Source organism: Terrapene carolina, unplaced genomic scaffold (assembly GCF_002925995.2).
Source record: "Terrapene carolina triunguis isolate 2854851 unplaced genomic scaffold, T_m_triunguis-2.0 Scaffold66, whole genome shotgun sequence".
Classification (NCBI taxonomy): Eukaryota; Metazoa; Chordata; order Testudines; family Emydidae; genus Terrapene; species Terrapene triunguis.
This window is the reverse complement of record NW_020664417.1, coordinates 42,960,400-42,980,382: the sequence shown is the minus strand read 5'-3', so window position 1 is coordinate 42,980,382 and position 19,983 is coordinate 42,960,400. Positions and strand designations below refer to the sequence as shown.

The following is a 19,983-nucleotide window of genomic DNA, read 5'->3' as shown; positions in this document are numbered from 1 at the left end:
TATATATATACGGTATATTGTGCTTTGCTACTAATGAGACCAGCTCTGGCCTTCAAGATTTCTAGGAGAAATCATGTAATTCTAAAACCTCTGAAGAAAAAATAAATCACATTAGAGTAAGATTCAGAATCCAGACTGAAATGGTTTTATAAGTAATGAGGGGAAAGTTAATGTATTTGTTTGAACAGGATGCTATGTAGAAAGACGAGTTTAAACCATCCCCCCCTCTGCTTAAGACTTGTCACGCTGGAACGAATTGGAGACATCAGTTTGCAAACTGATACATGGAGCTATTTAAAATGAATGATACGCTCTCAACATATTCTTTGACGTTATTTTTAAAATCATAGGTTCCAGTCCTGTGTCAGGTGTTGTGCCCTTTCCAAGCACTGATGCCAATGGGAGTTGAAAGTGCAAAACACTCATTGGGCCATGCAAGAATAAAATGGCAGTAGTAGCACCTCCTATAGAAAGAGCAGAATTTGACCAATCTGTACACAGACACCAGCTGCTTAGTCTCAGGCACAGTGGATGCTCTCTCTAAGGCATCTGGTTCTGGGCACTGTCAGAGACGGGACACTGGACTCGAGAGACCACAGGTCTGACCCAGTATGGCAATTCCTACTGTCCCGCTGTTGCAGGGAAGAATTCAGCAACAGTGTCATAGTGGAACAGTAACAAAATCATAGTGGGAAAGTCCCCCTGAGCTTTGCATTGAACAGGCCTTCCTTGCATTCAAAAATTCTCTTGCCAAAAATCTCTCACACAACTTGAGTTCTCTTAGAAACCCCCAAGAACTCTGACGTGTTTATGTCAGGACACCACTCATTACAGAAGTGTGGTCTCAGTTATTTATTTTACTTTAAAATGAGCTGGTATAAAGAGACAGACAGTCCTAATCCCAAAGATCTGACAGTGTCAGTGGGACTCCTGGGGTGGGGTGGGCAGTGATGGCACTCTTCCAAGTTCTGCCCACAGAATAAGCTCCCACCACAGGAGACAGGACTCACAATAGATTGTGCTGTTGCTGAAAATATGATCACACATGCTCTGTGGGCTCCTTGAGCTCATCTCCCCCTTACTGGGGTCCAGATACACCCATGGGTTCAGCTGGACTCCTTGTGCTTGGCTGCCTTGTCAGCAAGGCTTGGATGCACAGGCGGCTGGTGAAAATATTCTCTGTGAGGTCGCTGGGCGGGGGGGAGGGGAGCGGAGCGGGAGGGAGGGGAGGAGAGATCACTGTGTATGTTATGACCTGGTGTGGAGAAGAGGAAGTTGGAGAGCAAGTCCACAGTGCACTCACCCCAAAGCAGAGGCTCCTGACCTGCTGGGCTGGGCCTGGCTTCCCACTCTGGCTGGTAGCTCTTGCCATTTGCAGATTTGCTGTGGTGGGCTCCACCAGATTGGGGGGTGGCACCCACTAGCCATCTGACCACCCCAAGAAGACAAGGAGGGGGCGGGGAGAGGCGAGGGAAAATATCAACCCCACATAACACTCTAAAGTGAAGATGGGATGCTGATGCCAAGGGGGGTCCTATGGGGGGCTTCCTGGGTGAGCCATAGGGGACTGGAGCCATTGAAGAAGTGGAGGGTTGGTGCTGCCAGGAGTTGAGGGGAGATTTTAAAAGATGGGTGTATTGGGGAATGGGGCTTTGGGGAATGGTGAGCAAAGGGCAGGGGAGGGCTTGGGGAAGGGTTTTGGCAGGGTGATTTATGGGGCATTTATTTGGGAGGTTGTGTGATGGGAGGGGTTTATTTGTGATGTGTATTTGTGTGATGGGAGTTGGTGTGGTGGAGAGGTGGGATGGGCGGAGGGCTGTGGCAGAGGAAGTTTGGTGGCGTTGGGGTTTATTTGGGGAGGGGGAGAAGCTTGGGTGTGTTTATCTGGGGATGAAGTAGCAGGGGGCTAGATGGGTTTAAGCGGGGGCTGTGGGGGGGGGACGTAGGTGAGAGCTGTGGGAATGGCAGGTTGCGTGGTTATGGCAGGGAGGTTGGATGGGGTGGTGGAAGGGCAGGGTCGGGGGTGGGGCTGGGAGCACAGGGAGCTGTGTCCTGGTGGCCACAACTGGCTCCCCTCCTCTTGAGCCCCTTCCCCCTCTTCTGTCCTCCATCTCACTCATCTCCCTCTCTGGCACCAGCCCCACTGAGGGGCACCACCGACAGAACTGGCTTGCTGGGTGCACTCAGGACAGACTCTGCCCCCAGCACGACACTGGGGCTCTGCAGACTTGTCTTGACGCTGGGCTTGGAGGACTCTCCCCACTTATCCTGCTGCTGGGCAGCCAGGTGGCGCAGCACTGAGCTGATGCTGGTGCTGCTGGAGGCAGGGCTACATCTGCAGAGCGGGACTGCACATGCAGGTGGCAGGACCTGAGCCCCACTCTAGCCCTAGCCAACCACCGCCTATGCTTGTACATGCCACTGGGCTTCTTCACTTGTTTGTGGGGGCCCTCTTGCCCCTCTGGGCTCTGGTAGGCTCCTTCTTGATCGGAAGGGGTGGAGAAAAGTGGCAGCTTTCTCAAGTCCACCTAAAGGTGCCAAAATGAGTTGCCACTTACAGTAGATTGTGCAGATTTTCATAATATAGCTCTCCTTTCTTATGTGCTTTGATGAGCAATGGAAGAGTTAATACTTGAAGTGACAATGTAATTATCACTGGGTATTTGAGAGGTGGCAGAGGTTGCCTGAGCCTCAGCTCTGGTGGAATGGATCCTAATCTGTACAAGTGGGTCAAAATGGGTCACCCTGTAACATGTCTTAATATAATCTGGGACCTATTGTTACAGTCTGAGTGGAGATTGGTTGGCCCTTCATTCTGTCAGTATGTGTTAGGGAACAGTTTTGGAGAATTCCTGAATGACTTTGTTCAGTTCAGATAGTAAGAAAGAAACTTGATAATATCCAAAAGTGTGAAGTTTAGTCCTCCAATGGAGTGAGGCTTGGGGAAGCATACAGCTAAATGGATCATCTGATTAGGATAACTATCAGAAATTAGTAACCTTAGATAAGGGCATCAAATCACTTGGTCCTTTTGGAATACTATATAAAGTAGCCCCACCATAAGGGTTTAAATTTCTCTTATCCTTCTGGCTAAGGTTATGGCCACTAAGAAGGCAGACTTCATAAATAAGTGGTACAAAGAGCAGACCACCAAAGGCTCAAAAGGAGGCTACATCAAACTTGTTAAAACAATACTGAGGTCCCAGAAGTGCAGGGTCTCTGCTTCATGGGAAAACAAATCTAGCCACTGTTGGATGAGAACAGTCTGGCCTTCCCAATGGGGGACAGTGATCAGAGATAGGTGCCAGATGCACTGTAAGGGAGCTGATGGAGAAGGCCAAATACTTTAAAGTGAGCAGGTAGTCCAGGGATGGCAGCCATCAGTGCTTCCAAGAGAGACAGATGATTCCCCACTGCCCAGATAGAGAGCCTCTTCCATTTAGCAGCACAGTAAGACTGGTGGAATCCTTTCTGTTGCAAGCTAGGATATATTGAACTACTAAAGATCAGGATCTATCACTGGATGTTAGCTAGCCAGCATCCAGGTTGCAAGGTGAGGGGGTCTGGGTGCAGGATTTGTCCCCTTCAATTGCAAGATGACATCTGGGAGCGTTGAGAGCGTAAGTGAGGGCCGTGTTAATAGGTTTATGAGATCAGCAAACTAAAACTGTCTGGGCCATGCCATCATTTGAGCTGCAACCTGTTTGATCTTGAGAGAATTAGAGGGTAAGCATACATGAGTCCGGATACCCATGGGATCAGAAACACATCCAACTGGAAGCTGGAACTGGATCCTCCTCTGGAACAGAACCTATGGTGGTTGGACACAAACAGATCTAAACTCAGGCACCCCCAACCTGTGAAAGATGTCTTGCAGAATGGAGTCCGTGAGTGGTCCTTTGTGGTTGTCTGAGTATTAATGACTGAGATGGTACCCTAAGGTGTTCTGTAGGCTACAAAGGCACAGGAGCCCATTGGTGTGACACTGATTGATGCACTTTTCCTCCAGGGGGATCACTTCCTGACATAGCAGCAATGAGCAAGTTCCTCCCTGTTTGTTGATATAGTACATTGCCGTGGTATGTCCATGAGCAGCTGTACTGTGGCACCTCAAAGAGCCAGGAGCAAAGCTATGCAGAACAGCCCTCAATCAGGATGAGAAAAAAAATAGATTTCAGAGAAACACATACCATGCCAAAAGCATGATGCTATATATCGGTTCCATGATTTCCGACTGACCATGCTTATTTAGGGCCTAATATGGGAAGGTGATGAGCATTTCCTACCGCCAGGAATAGGAAACAACCTCAGCACCCACTGACTTTAATTGGAGTTGAGCAAATACTCAGCACCTTGCAGGACTAGGCCCAGAGAGTACAAGGGACAACTTCAACTGATTTAGATTTGTCACAGCTGCATTGGCTTCAATTTACAACTGAAGATCTGCTCTGAATTCATTGTGATGGGTGGGAGTCTAGAATTTTAATGGATCGCTCTTTATGGTACTTTGATTATTTGCTCACTTCTCCTTTGACCCTTAAATGGGTCAGTCATTAAAAAAAAAAGCCCATTTTAGGAGAAACATAGAAAAAATGAAACATAAAAGGACCTGTTAGAGAGAGTCTTCCCAGTGCTTGTGATATAGAACAGGAGAGTGGAGGATAAGCCATTGTGTATGTTGAGGAAGTCTAAGAATAAAGATTATAGGAAAACAGTCCTACCTTTCTTTACAAGGCCTTGATTTAAATCCCTGAAATCTCAAATTTTGCTATTACAATGAAGTCCTGTTGCAGACAGAGCTGGCTTTTTATCACCACTTAAAATCTAATTAATCCGTATTGAAGCACAAAGATTTCTGTTGTATTTTAGGGTGAGGGGTCATAGAGCCTTCTTTGTTCATCCTCAGACTTGTAATCATCAGGCATTGGGATATAATTTTACCAAGCAAATTGGAAGGTAACAGATCAAATCTTTATCAGAAGGACTCTGCTAAACCATGAGTTAGGCTTTCGTCCTTTACATGAAACATTATATTCATGAAGAACAAAAAAGTGTTTCAGAGTTTTCAAAGGGTTAATATCTAAGCTTATATTCAGGGCACAAAGAACTAAGATCATCATAGCTCCAACCACCAGAAAAGATATCAGCTCTTATAGAGACATTCCTCCTAACGCTTTTTGGACTGTGCTCTTCTAATGGCTTTAGTCTACAGAACTGTGATGCAATTAAGTGGCATTTTATTCTCTCTGTTGGGATGGGTTCTATCCTGTCTCACTACCTATTTACCTCAGTGGAAAAATCTCAATTTAGAATTAAATGAATTGGAGATCTGGACCATGGGACTCTGGCAAGCTTGTGTTGTCCAAGAAGAAGGGGGAATGCAATGTAAGGATTTTGATTCTTTCTTGGCTTTGCCTCCAGAGCTTAGGATTTCTAGGATTTTGATGTTTGTTTCAAATGGATTAGGACTTTTGGGCCTCGTGCTTTCAGGTTTTGGGTTGGACTGTTTGAAGATCGGTGAAAGACAACAGGAACTAAAGAAACGGCTATTACTGCTTGGAGGAACACTCTTCTGGATATCAGGAATTACAGCCATAGTCCCAGTTTCTTGGGTTGCTCACACTACAGTCCAGGAATTTTGGGATGAGAATATCCCAGATATTGTTCCCAGGTGGGATTTTGGGGAAGCACTATTTGTTGGCTGGTTTGCTGGATTTTGTCTTATACTAGGAGGGTCACTACTTAATTGCACTGTCTGTTCAACTGAAGTCCATCCATCCTCAGTCCATTACACAGTAGCAGAAATGCAAGATCACTGTCAACACTTGGAAACTGAAAATAGTCCTGAAAATCTAGGAGTTTAAGTAGTACAGAAAGTTGTCTCTTTCTTTTCAAACTTGAGCGCAAGGCAGAAATTTGTTCCAATAATGATTCAAAGGACTCTTTGTTACTTAGCTGATTCACTAAAGTTGTGTGTCTAATTCTTTCTTCCGGTAATTGTTATTTCAAAGTAGTGTCGTCGCCCGGGGGCGGGGGGGCCACAAAACTGTTAAACCTTTTGTTTCACAGCAGGACATTAAAGCTATCATGACTGCAGAGAAGAACCACTACTTTGTTTTGCTATTAAAGCTGAACTGTAGACCCCCAAAATATATAAGGTTGCTCTCTTATATGTTGGTTAAGAGCCAAAAATGTAAGTTTCCTTTTCATATGAAACCAGTTAAGTGGAATTCAAAGGCTTTTGACTCCTTATGGCACAGCCATCCACCTATCTGATCCAGTAACATTTTCATGATCTAGAGTATTTTCATCTCTAAAAATAGCCTAAAAATACTTGTATTCTGGGTATAGACTTTTGCTACAGAGAGAAGGAGATCTCCGTGTAGGAACTGTGTTTCTTTATCCAGGAAAATCGTGAATTCCCCAAACCCTAAAAAGGCTTGCAGAGAACTAGATTTTTCAGAGCACGTTTAGTTTCTTAAAAATGCTATATGTACTTCATTAGCATCACAGGCCACTGTCCCAAAATAGCTAGTCATTTGTTATCCCAACCTAATACAGGAAAAGAAGACACAAAAGTTAATCTGGATGTTCTGGCACCTGCATATTTCATATACAAAGAAAAAAATTAAAGAGCCAGGGGTGGTTGAAAAATACCAAGTTAAAAGAGTTAATCTGCTCATAAGCATTTGCTATTTTATGGAGTATAGGAATTGAGTTTTTAATAATGAACACTTGATCTGCATTCAATGAAAGATTTCTGTTAAACTTTTCTCATATGTAGCAGCAGTTCTTGTACATGTAAATAGTTTGATTTTAAACAAATATACTACTTAAAACTTGAGAAATACTGCATTTATTTTACTATATGCAGACAACCTTATTTGTTAAAATATATAAAGTTTGCATGGGCTTATCCAAATACACGGAATGTGAATTATTCAGTTTATGAATTATCATCCTAAATAATGAGTTAATTAAAAACACCCAGAACTATTAAAAACTACTTAATGAAAAGGGTTGGAGTATTGTTACCCAAATAGTAACAATCACTATTAATTAATAGGTCACTATTATTTAGCGTATGCTTTTCTGTTAAAAGACAAGCTATTTTCTGCAAAGAAAAACCAATGGAATATGAGCCCAGTTGCAGCCACATCTTTGAATTACTGATTTATCACGTTATTTCTCTATACTCAAAACAAATCCACATGGAACCAGATAAAACTAGATCTGTCAAAGTCCTTTTATGAAATAGCATATAAAAGAGGGGGAAATATTTCACAGTTTACAAAGTTTATGTTTAGTGCAACGAGCACTAAACAGAAAATGTATCTGTAGTAGTTGGTAGAGATATTCCTAAAGTATTTGGACTCTATTATTAAAATGGATTTAGCCCACATAAGTAGGATGCAATTAGCTGGAATTTTATTATTTTTGTTAGGATAAGTTTTAACTGGTGCTAATAATAATTTGTCAGACTGGAAAAATCTCAATTTGGATTTAACTGACCATGGGACTCTGGCAAACCTGTACTGTTCAAGACGAATCAAGAGGAACACAGTGTAAGGATTTTGATTCTTTATTAGCTTTGCCTGCAGAGTTCAGGATTTTAGTGTCTACGTCAAATGGGCTTGGACTGAGTCTTCTGATCTCTAGTTTTTGGACTGCCTGAAAATGGGAGCTTCACAACATGAACTAAAGAAATGACTGTTTATTGCATAAAGGAATACTTTTATGGATATCTGGAATTTGAACCTTGCCCCCAGTTTCTTGCGTTACCCATGTTATAACACAGACATTTTGGAATGAGGCTATCCTGGAGATTGTCCCAGATGGGAATTTGGGGATGCACTATTTTCTGGCTGGTTTGGTAGATTCTTGTGATGCAAGGAGTCATTACTTATATGCACAGCTTGTTCAACTAAAGATCACAAATTGTCAGTTCGTTAGGTATCTTGAATTTCTGCCACTGCATATTAACATTTGTAAATTGGAAATATAGACCTGAACATTTAAGAGACTTTAAGAAGGGCAGATATCAGTTTCCGTTAAGACTCTACTAGAAGAATCAAACTTTTCAGTTCAGGATTTGTAGGTTTATCTGACACAGATGAACCACCTCACCTACAAGGTGTTAGATTTTTTTTAACTTTGTTATTCCCTTTAATCACCAAGTTTGAAAACTGCATCCTTCCTGCAAGTCTGGTAAACCATTTTCATGTTCAGTGTGGAGAGAAAAAACAATTGAAACTTAACAGTGACTAGAATAATTACTTTGATTGTATCTGCCTATATGATAATACAGTTTATGACTGTGCAGATCTGGTAAATAAGATACAAAATCATAATATATGGATGTTTAGTTTAAAAAGTTACCACACATTTTCATGTGTTGATCAATGTATCTGTCATATAAAAATAACTTACTATGGATCTAAAGTATGAGTTTTGGATTTCCTATTACGGAATATAGGCCTGATTCTATTACATTAAATGGAAAAAACTCCCAGTGACTTAATTTACCTAATTAAGCAAGCATTTTTCTTTGACTTACGTATTTCCAACACTTAAGCAGCCTAAATATTTTGCATTGGTGGATTTGCTGTGACAAGAAGGTAATGGGCAAGAAAGTTCTAGGTGTCCATTAAAAATGTTTATGCAAGACCTAGCAGGGTAGATCCTCAGGTGGTGCAAGTAGTCATAACTCCACTGACTTCAGCAGGGCTATGGCCATTTACACCATCTGAGGCTCTACCTCAGTCTTTCTGTTCTCTTATGTGCTGGGGTGACAGAGAGCAGAGGAGGGAGGTTAATGTGGTAAAGTGGAGTCCAGCGTTCCAAGCCTCTCTTATGTCACATGTAAATATATTTTTGGTACTATCAATTTATATAGACCTCAATTTTCTCCATCACAAAAGCACCACACGCATTGGCACAAACGGTAGCTCATAAAAGCCTCAGGCCTAGAATATATTCCAGGACAATACTGAGCTGTGTTGCCCGCATGTGCAAGTTTGCACTTTGGATGGTTGTGGTCATAGCTATTATACACCATTTTGATGAGCAGTGAACCTACTTGGACATTAACAATGGAGTTTAAGTGAAAAATGATGAGAGCACTTTCATCAGCATGATATGCCACAATCCTAAGGACTAGCAGTGATCGATAGTAACACTGCAGTGACTTTCTGAAGTTAACAAAAATGGTAAGTGAACATCTGCTTTTGCAAAGAGCTCAGAGACAGCCCAGAAATCAAAGAATTCACTAAAATTAAACACTAGTCTACAAAACAGCTTTGTTAACATTTTTTATTTTTTTCAAATCACTGAAACACATTGAAAGTGCAGAGACGAAAGTTAATCTATGTGATGTATTTGCATACTTTTACAGACAAAATTAGAACAGAAACACATTTGGAATATAACCTGATTAAATATTTAGTTCAGTCCTGAGCATTCGATACTTAATACAGTATAAACATAGCAATAGTAAAAAAGATTTTAAAATTACTTGATTTGTATCCTATAACAATTTCTGCTGAACTTTGTTCATTTGGCTAAACAATAATATTGTTTTGTACCTGTAATACTTAATTTTGATATACACAATTGCAATTACATACTGATAACTGAAACATGAGAACTAATTACTATATTCGTTAGCCCCTGTGCAGCGTAAACTCTACTTCTTTAAGAGTAATATTTATAAATTTGAACTTTATGGTTTGTTCATATCCACTTTTAGTTCAGTCTATTGAACGTTTCAGCAGTGTGAATAACTTGAATTAGTAAAAACAAAACCCCCCAGAATTGTTAAAATCTGCCTATAAATAAGTTGGTAACACTATTAATGATTTGGAAAGTGAGGAGAAAGAGCTTATACATTTAAGTCTGTCTCATTTTAAAAATGAGAAAATTTTGCAAACTAAAACTTTACAGTCTTGACCACACCCAATCAGAATTTATTTTTTTATACTCCTCTGAATGTCATTCAACACATAAACAAACAGCAGCTAGTCTGGCAAGAATTTAGAAAGCTGTAAATATTTCCCACAATAGTTTAATGTCAAACATTTTAAATGGCCAGAACTGAACTATATTTAACAGAACATAAATAAGACTGTAAATAAATAAAAAAATAAATCATACGGTACAATTCTACACATCCTACAAACATTTTATATAATCAAACTGAGAAGCTGAAACAGTCAACCTTCATTTCACCTCTACATTAAATGTCAAACTTTTGTTTTTAAAATTTGACCTCACAAGCATGAATCATATCTTCTTGTTTCTAGTAGTCTTAAAAAAAAAAAAAAAAAGAAGAACAGCAATAAATGGATATCCATGAAGAATTATGCTCAGTCAGTTGGCCTGACTGGCGCTTGTTCAAAACTGTGTGGCATCCAGTTATACATTTAAAGGATTTGAAATAATAAATGTATTTGTGTAGCACAAGAAAATCCTTGGTGTGTTTAACAAAAGATTCTAGGCACAGAATTTTCTTACCTTGAACTTAGAAGACATTTGCAAACATATTGTAGCTATGTTCTCTTCATCTTTCAACAAGACTAATTACTTTCTGGAAAAGTGAAGTACTATGTATAGGTGGCTTGTCAATATAATCTGTAGGTTAAGGACAAAGATTCTATCCACAGAATTAAAAAAAAACAACTTTGAATTTAACATTTTTTTCAAAAATCTTCAGAGATTATCTACTGTAGATACAAGTTTAGTTACATCGTTTTGGCGATAAGATCAACCACAAAGTTTTGTTTTACCAAACAGTGTGTTGTAGATGCTTTATTCCACATCTGATGCAGTAGCATGCTTCCCCAGGGACTATGACAAGCACACCCACATTTTGTAACAAAAAGGTCTGGTCAGATAAGCTAAAATTCTATTTTGATAGACATCTTGTTCACATTTACTTAAGCTTGTTCAACTTGAACCATCATTATTCTGAAAAACAGCTTGTGTTTTATTTACTTAAAAAAAAAAAAAAAAGAGAACTGTAGTACATATCCTACTGAAATATTTGGTTTTCTAGGTCACAGACTTTTCCAGTATGGATTTCTGTACCAACAATACTTCTGGTACTTGAGTCAGTGGATTCATTATGAATTTGATGGGTAGTTTTTCCTCTTCTGACAACAGCACAGATTTAATTTTTCATGAACCTGATCTTTTTTACATACTGCTTGTTGACAAAAGTAAACAACATTTAGGTCAAAAGGTTACATTTAAATGTAAGATTTTACATGCAGTGGTATGACTACTCATATATAAACACCTTGATGTGAATTTGATTCAGCTTCAGCTTCAGAAAGCAGCTGCCCTTTTGGTAGTTTCACTATAAGAGGTTTTAGGGTTACTGGTCTACCCTTCCCTTCCCCCACCCCACCTTGCAGATGCAAAGTACTGTACAGTGCAGCCCAAAGTACTGTACATTCACAAAAGGATATTCCTGCACTCAGTATTCCATGTTCTTTCTTCATAGAAATAAAAAGGACAGTCAAGAAATCGTTTTCAGAAACAAAATCCCAATGTAGGTGACGGAAATCTAAACAGCACCTGTTACGAGGCAGCCTTGCTGTTTTGGAAAGGAGCTTGCATTCATGGTTAATTTCAAACTATAAAAGTCACACTTGTACAAAAATATTGCATGGCATAACAGCCATCTTCACAGTCTGCTCACGTGAAAATAGTGAAAAGATAAACAATCTTCTGTTGAACGTAATATTTCTCAACACAGTGCGGTTCAACAGGATACACACTTTCCTTTGTTCCATCTTTACAAAATAAGAGCACACATGCGATACATACAAACTGTACAAAATTAGCATCGGTGTACCAGAATTGTTCTACTTTGGTTTTCTGGTAGTTGTGGTTTGTTTGTTTTTTTGCGCCTTTTAACATACAAGAACTCAGTTCGCTGTATTTTACAAATGAACATCTTTATAGTTGGATGTAAAATAGAAGATCTTTAAAAGCAGGAGGCTATAACTACAAAACGTTCATCTAAAAAGATGAGCAAGTGGAAAAATACTTCAATGAAAAATGTAATTATACATCATCTGCTGGTAGGGATGGTATGTTGATCTTTGCTCTTGTGAAGTAAGCTATCTTCTCCCTAGAATTAGAAAATAAGTTTAAGGAAACCTTTAAAGTGATTAGCAGCTAAAATATAACAAGAACTCCAACAGCTTCAGTATATGATGAATAACGTAAGAGAACAGCTCTTTAAAGTATTGGTTTTATGCAAAAGTTTCAAGTACAAATAATTTATTCTATTGACTAAAATCCTTAGGGTCAGTGCTTTCAAGCTATCCAATGAATATGCTTGCAGAGAATGCTGTTGCCAGAGAAGTCTGGAATGAAGGGCCTATATTATGCAGATTTATCAAAATAGAGAGAAGCTCCAGTGGGAAGAAAAAATGAAGCTTCTCAATACAGCAGTGGCAGCAACAAAAAACTCGTAATCATAACAGTGAGATCACGGTAACCATATATCCTAATATGGCATGAAAAGGGGAATAATCACGGTTAAAAAAGCATTTGACATCTGATCCAGACTTTCAGAAAGAAAATTAGCGGAAGGGAAAAACAGGGCAGGAATCACAAGCTGCATGAATACCCTCAAAAAGAGGTTGATAGAATTGTCACTATATGTTCCAGTCGCTTCCCCAGACCTATTATCACCTCAGCCTTATCTGGATTGCTCTTCAGTTAGCTAGCTAGCTCTCATGCATGTGCCAATCTCATCCAGACACTGAACCGGCTTTCAATAGTAATGTATGGCTTATATGGGAAAGATACAGAGCTCGATGTCATCAGCATACAGAAAGTACCTCCCCATTAGCCCTCTCGGTAGCCCAGTGGACACGATGAAAGAGACAGGGACAAAACAGAACCTTGAACTCCACAAGACATTGCCCCTAGGGGATAAAGAGCCACACTACTCTTGGCGAGTATTCGGCAAAGGAAGGAACGGTGGCACCAAAGAGCAGCTATGCCTACTCTTGCTACAGTCTACAGCAAATCTGTAACATTCCATAGTGAACAGTATTGAAAACAGCAGATTTATCAGCACAGGCACCAAGATCTTCACACTTCAGTGTGAGATCATCCACCATTACTACCAATGCCAGTCCAAACCCAAGTTTGTACCAAATTGAAAAGTTTCAAGCAGATCTGGAGCATCTAGATACTCATAACTGTCTCTATCACCTTAACCAAAAATGGGAGACTAGACAGCAGGTGGCATTTAACCACATTGCCAACGTTACATATTGGTTTCTTGAGCAAAGGTTGCACAACAGCTCCCTGAACAGAAACCATCTATATGTCCAGTCTGAAGGAGGTGGTCAACAATCTCCACTAGCAACGGACCTACTACTCTTCTGCTGACCTTTACCTGCCAAGAATGAAGTGAATTCAAAAAGACAGCAAAACACCTCTAACAGCTCTCATTGAATTAGATTGAACTTGACTCCTGATCACAGTAGTAGCCTCCCATTCACAGTAGCAGGCAGCCAAGCCCAGATCTGCTCAGTTTTATTCACAACATATCCCTCATAACTGGAAGAACTTTACCAACTACCCCATGAAGGCAGCTCTGATCAACAAGCTATCTGTCACCCAAACCTTATCTACTGATTGAGATGTTTTCGATTATATGGCAGAGGCAAAGAATCTTTACTTTGCCTCCCACATAACCATAGCATAAGAATTTAAAGACTCTTTATGATTCAATCTCTCAACATCAGCCCCAGATTTCCGTCACTGAAGACTTTGCTGTCATCATTCTCACTTCACCCGTGAAAGGTTATCTGTAGACCAAGGCAATCCATGAGGGCAAAGCCAGATAAGATGGTGCATAGGACACGCTGTATAGATCATGGATGATAAATGTTTACAATATTCTACCAACCCCTTAATAGTGATCTTTCACAGGAATATCTTCCCACAGAGCCTCCTAGAGGTGCTCTACTTTCATTAGTCTTTGAGTGGAGACCATTAAAACAGGTCCATCCCCTGACAGGACTGGTGCACCCTAAACTCAAACTGTAGAGGGCTATTTTTCCAGTACACTGAGCCTGGTTTCCAACTGCCTAAGCTTGAGCTCCAGTTCAAAACACTAGATCAAGAGTGCAACTATGTGAACTGAGCCAGTAGCTACCAGTTCACATAGTTACATGGCCATCAGGAACTTCAGAGATGATACCAAGATTTTATCATCCCGATGGATGTTAAAATCATCGTGTAACTATCAGCCTCAATTCCTCCAACAACACTATGGTTAGGAGCTTCCATAGTTCATGCCAAGATCTGGGAGAGCAATGGGTTGATAAGCACCCAAAAATTAGTCCCAAATTATCTCCATTCCAAGACTCACACACAAGATAAAGACAATATATTTTATCCAATTCTGCAGTGAGTGACTGCTGTATTCTGAGTTGGAGGCAAACAGCATGGCCATACTACCTCCCTGCTCATTCTCCTTAGGTTGAATCTGTACTGAATAGCTGGCTGCTGCATCAAAATGGATCCATCAGTATCATCCTACCAGCTTTTGGTGATGCAAGCAAGTTCAGGTACCTTCATCCTTAAGTCACCACAGGTGATACTATTAACCACCAATCTTGCATTTAATAGCATGAGCCTAAGGCTAGAACCACAACCTCTTAAGAGTTAATTACAGGCAAAACCAACAGAAATGAAATTTACAAGATTTCATTTCTGGTTTATGCTGAACAAACCCCATAAAACAATCTCTACCTGTCTTGGTTCTCCCTGCTGGCTGTCAAAAGGGACTAGAGGGAGCCAAAGCCTCACAGCCAGCCATCCAGTTATGGTGCCAGTTATGAGGATTTCCTGGTCAAATGCATATTGCCTTAACACTCACTATTATGTGTTCTAGATTGATTGGCATCAGGGAGATTTACTAAAATTATGCCAAAGAATCTCTGTTACTTGAAATTCTGCCCTTTCTCCCCCAACTCTGTTATTTAGTCTCCGAAATTACTAAACTGTTACACATCAGAACCCTAGATTAAGAGAAGATTTAGGTTTTGGCTAATATAGCATTGGCATATTGGCTTACACTCATTGATAATTCTTGTTGCAACACTGCAGCAAATTGACCAATTCTAAATAAAAGGACATTCTTAAAATGAGAGCTTAGACTGACTAACTTTACAGATTTAGAAGTGCCAGAAGACTAACCGGAACATGCTGTACCTGAACGACTGCACTTGCAGTGGCACTTTCTGGCTCTGTTCCCGTAACCGACATACATCCTTGGAAGCTTTTCTCATCAATTTTTCAGCACTTAAACCCTGTTTCTGTTCCTCCTTTGATTGTTCAGCCTGTAGAGGGGAAAAAATTACAACATCCAGCAACTGACAATTTCAAAGAGGCTGTAGGAGGAAGACTGTGGAGTTAAACTCATCAGGCAAAATCTCTTTATACAAGGGAGTTAATGGAACATAGCACAAAGTTACTGATATCTCAAGTAGAAGTGATGAGTATCGCTTCAGTAGGGAGCTGGACATTAATTTAGAAAAGGAAAGAATGCACCACCACCTCCACTAGCTAGATGCCTGAGGTGAGATAAATTATTTCCTGGGTTTATAACTGACTAGGGCCATGCCAGTTTGAACAATACCAGTCATTGCCTGGCCAAGTGTTTAGTTACAAAAGGGAAAGAGAAGGTGCCTTCCTCATATTTAAAATATTTCTGCCCATTTGTACTTCTGTACAATGCTCATCTTACCAGCTTCTTAAAAAGAGACTGGCTTGTGACTAGAGCTTAGCCCCTCTAATGTTAACAATTTTAGATCTATTACTTACAAATGACCATTTGTTTCAGTATTGCTAAGGAAAATAGTAGGGCTGTCGATTAATCATAGTTAACTCACACGATTAATCAAAAAATTAATCGCTATTAATTGCCGTTTTAATCATACCGTTAAACAATAGAATACCAATTGAAATTTATTAAATATTTTGGATTTTTTCTACATTTTCATATATACTGTAGTCTGTGTTGTAATTGAAATCAAAGTGTACATTTTTTTATTACAAATATTTGGCACTGTAAAAATGATAAACAAAAGAAATAGTATTTTTCAATTCACCTCCTCCAAGTACTGTAGTGCAATTGCTTTGTCATGAAAGTGCAACTTACAAATATAGATTTTTTTTGTTGTTACATAACTGCACTCAAAAACAAAACAATGTAAAACTTCAGAGCCTACAAGTCCACTCAGTCCTACTTCTTGTTCAGCCAATCGCTAAGACAAACAATTTTGTTTACATTTACGGGAGATAATGCTGCCCTCTTCTTATTTACAATGTCCCCAGAAAGTGAGAACAGGCATTTGCATGGCACTTTTGTAGCTGGCATTGCAAGGTATTTACATGCCAGATATGCTAAACATGTGTATGCCTCTTCATGCTTCGGCCACCATTCCAGAGGACATGATTCCATGCTGATGATGCTTGTTAAAAAAATAATGCGTTAATTAAATTTGTGACTGAACTTCTTGGGGGAGAATTTTATGTCCCCTGCTCTGTTTTACCTGCATTCTGCCATATATTTCATGTTATAAGCAGTCTCGGATGATGACCCAGCACATGTTTGTTTTAAGAACACTTTCACTGCAGATTTGACAACACACAAAGAAGGTGCCAATGTGAGATTTCTAAAAATAGCTACAGCACTCGACCCAAGGTTTAAGAATCTGAAGTGCCGTCCAAAATCTGAGAGGGACGAGGTGTGGCGCATGCTTTCAGAAGTCTTAAAAGAGCAACACTCTGATGCGGAAACTACAGAACCCAAACCACCAAGAAAGAAAATCAACCTTCTGCTGGTGACATCTGACTCAGATAATGAAAACGAACATGCATCAGACCACTCTGCTTTGGATCGTTAACAAGCAGAACTCGTCATCAGCGTAGACACATGTCCCCTGGAATGGTGGTTAAAGCCAACACTGCCATGAGAACGTCTGTTCTCACTTTCAGGTGACATTGTGAACAGGAAGCGGGCAGCGTTATCTCCTGCAAATGTAAACAAACTTGTTTGTCTGAGTGATTGGCTAAACAAGAAGTAGGACTGAGTGGACGTGTATGTTCTAAAGTTTTACATTGTTTTATTTTTGAATGCAGTTGTTTTTTGGTACATAATTCTACATTTGTAAGTTTAACTTTCATGATAAAGAGATTGCACTACAGTACCTGTATTAGGTGAATTGAAAAATAGTTTTTTTTTTTTTTACCAGTGCAAATACTTGTAATCAAAAATAAATAAGAAGCGAGCACTGTACACTTTGTATTCTGTGTTGTAATTGAAATCAGTATATTTGAAAATGTAGAAAAATCCAAAAAATATTTAAATAACTGGTATTCTATTATTTTTTTTAATTGTGTGATTAATTGTGATTAATTTTTTTAATTGCTTCACAGCCCTAGAAAATAGTATTTTTGTGGCAGTCACCGAATTGCACCGTGGAGTTGGGGTACAGCCAGACAGCATTTTGGAGCAAGTGAGAGCCCATCCCCCTCCCTAGGCTTCAGAGCCAAGTTCCAGCCTGAGCCACAGCTTCAAAGTGCTGTCTACACAGCTACTTTTAGAGTGCTAGTGTGAACCCTGCTAGCCCAAGTCTGTCTACACACACTGGGAGGCTCGCTCCTGCTTGCTCCAAAATGCTATGAAGACATACCTTAAATGTACGGCTACAAAAAGCAGCACACTTGCAACCTGTTGAAAATGAACATCACTAATTTACCTTCAACAACAAAGTCTATTGTACTGACATTTTTTAATACGCTCCTATTTCTTGCACTTCATTTTTTTAAATAGAAGCAATTCTGCAATAATATAAGAGAAAATATCCACTTCAGAACATTAATACTTAACCATACATTTTAAAGATGAGAGAAGGAAAAACAAAGCAGCAAAAATAGCTTTTTTTCTTGTATGTAAACGATCATTATATTAAAAAATTGTTCTACTATACTTGCATCGTGTCTCTGCACCAGTGATTATAAGAAACTTACCACCCCGAATAAAGCTATGGTCAGTGTTTATTAGTATCACTGCTGAAACCACACACCCATCCCCCTGGAAATCCCTCTCTCCCCTCAAAATATCAAGTCAGATTTTAAAATTGAGGTTAATACAGAAATATTTTCCCCATTAGTTCTTGGACACTAGCAAGCATGGTCTATAAACAGCAAGAATAGCAATCTGCAACTTATTTCTGGCAATGTAAAGTAACACTTGGAACATTAATACATGTTTTGTCAGTGTCCATCTGTTAAAATCACAAGCATTCCCAGCTAATGTTGACTATCGCAATATGTAAACATATACTATTTCAAGTTTTCTACTTTTATTTTCACTTCACATATCTATGAAATTTCTGGAAATTGTACCACATTTACGAGTAAATAGCAGGAAAGGAATGTGCTGTCTGATAAAAGCAGAAACAAAACATCTACAGTGAGAAAGACAGACTGTCAAAAGAAAATTCTCAGCAGATCTGGAAAAAGCTCTCCCTGGGTCAGATCTGCATTTTCAGCACAGGGCAGAAAAGGTCACAGCCACATGGTAATGGTTTTTTTCTACGGTTCAAGAAAGATAAAATAGCCCCAATTCTCTCCCTTCCTGGTAAGACAGTGTTTCACTTGCTTCTGCAAAATGTTACAAAATCATTTTAATAAAGGATAGAGAGTCATTTATAGAAGTTCTGGTGACACCAGGTAACCTTTTAGTATGGATGTAAGGAGCGATATAGTACATCATGATCATGCCATAGCTTACAGTTTGTAATTATCTGGGGACAGCACTTGAAAGAATGACCGGTGGGGCTTTTTGTTATACAAAGCCTTGAATTAGCTCACCTCAGTACTTAACAGCACCCAAGGAGTTTGTGCTAGCACTACAGACAGGGGCAACAGACTGGCCACTCTGCCAGACCTGAAATGACCTATTACATCTCTGCCCACCAATCCATTTATCAAAGTGCTTGCAGCTCCCATTTCAAAACCTGAAAAAAATAGCAGTGGAGAAGTGTGTTTTCAGAGCACTTTCAGTAACTGAGTTGCAGGCCCTGTTTCCCCTACCTGAGCAATTCCTACATCAGGTACTGGAGGCACCATGAGCCTGCACTCTCATATTTAATTGGGAAGGGGCTGAGTTTGCACCTTCCCCCAATGGAAGCAGCAGACGCTTCAGCTGATCTTGGGAAATCCATGGAGGCAGATACCTCAGTAAACAGGCCCTGTGCCTCTGTACTGGCTCCCCAGCCCCTCCCTCCCTCACCTCCAACTTCTTCTGAACCCACAGCAGTATGGTTTCTGATTGGGATCCCCCACTAACCATTGCTCTTAGAGACCCCTTGGTGGCAAGAGGGTTACATGAGGGAATGTTGGCACCACCAGTAGAACCCACACACCGTCCTTGTCCCAACCCTGCCCAGGACACACAACTTGGACTCCATGGGGGTAGTGGAAGATGCCACAGAGGCTGCACTCTGCTTTTGCTGCTTCTCCCCCATCTTGATCCCCTGTACCTTTCACCTGTGGGTATGGAGGGGACAAGGACACCCTGAAAAAAAGCAATGCAGATCATTTGGCTCTCGCTAACTCCAGTTTTATTAAAGCTCAGTGCAGCATCACCAAGCTACCACATCACACACTGTAGGTGAAAAGGTGAGTGAGCCTCAAGACAACTGAGCACAGGAAAGCTCTCCCCGTCTAAGCGCATGAGTTCTCAAATCATTGTACAGAACAGACCCACATGATGATAGACATTTTCTCTTCTCCCCTTACCAACAGAATGGACCATCTCCCCTGCCCATTCATGAATGTGGAGATCATCTCCCTTCATCAGTGTAAGGAGCTGAGACAGTGATTAGGTGAATTTACCTCACGTAAAGTGGTAAGGGCTTAAGTGTACTTAATCAATCA

At 40.2% G+C, this 19,983-nt stretch overlaps 2 protein-coding genes and 1 pseudogene across 2 annotated transcripts in view; 2 read left to right on the top strand and 1 right to left on the bottom strand.

Moving 5' to 3' along the window:
- Positions 1 to 5,195: 5,195 nt before the first annotated feature.
- LOC112102672 (claudin-22-like) lies at positions 5,196 to 5,864 on the top strand. Its single transcript, XM_024194080.1, has one exon. The coding sequence runs from the start codon at positions 5,196 to 5,198 to the stop codon at positions 5,862 to 5,864; it is 669 nt and encodes a 222-aa protein (XP_024049848.1).
- A 1,522-nt stretch (positions 5,865 to 7,386) lies between these two features.
- Positions 7,387 to 7,887, top strand: LOC112102775 (annotated as a pseudogene).
- A 1,434-nt stretch (positions 7,888 to 9,321) lies between these two features.
- The window catches only part of WWC2 (WW and C2 domain containing 2), a 162,969-nt gene continuing 152,307 nt past the window's right edge, over positions 9,322 to 19,983 (bottom strand). Inside the window, exons 22-23 of the mRNA XM_024194493.1 lie at positions 15,247 to 15,374; positions 9,322 to 12,136 (exon numbers count right to left, since the gene is read on the bottom strand). Of these exons, the coding sequence (XP_024050261.1) occupies positions 12,070 to 12,136; positions 15,247 to 15,374 (195 nt within the window). The 3' untranslated portion in view covers positions 9,322 to 12,069. The remainder of the gene's footprint in view (positions 12,137 to 15,246; positions 15,375 to 19,983) is intronic.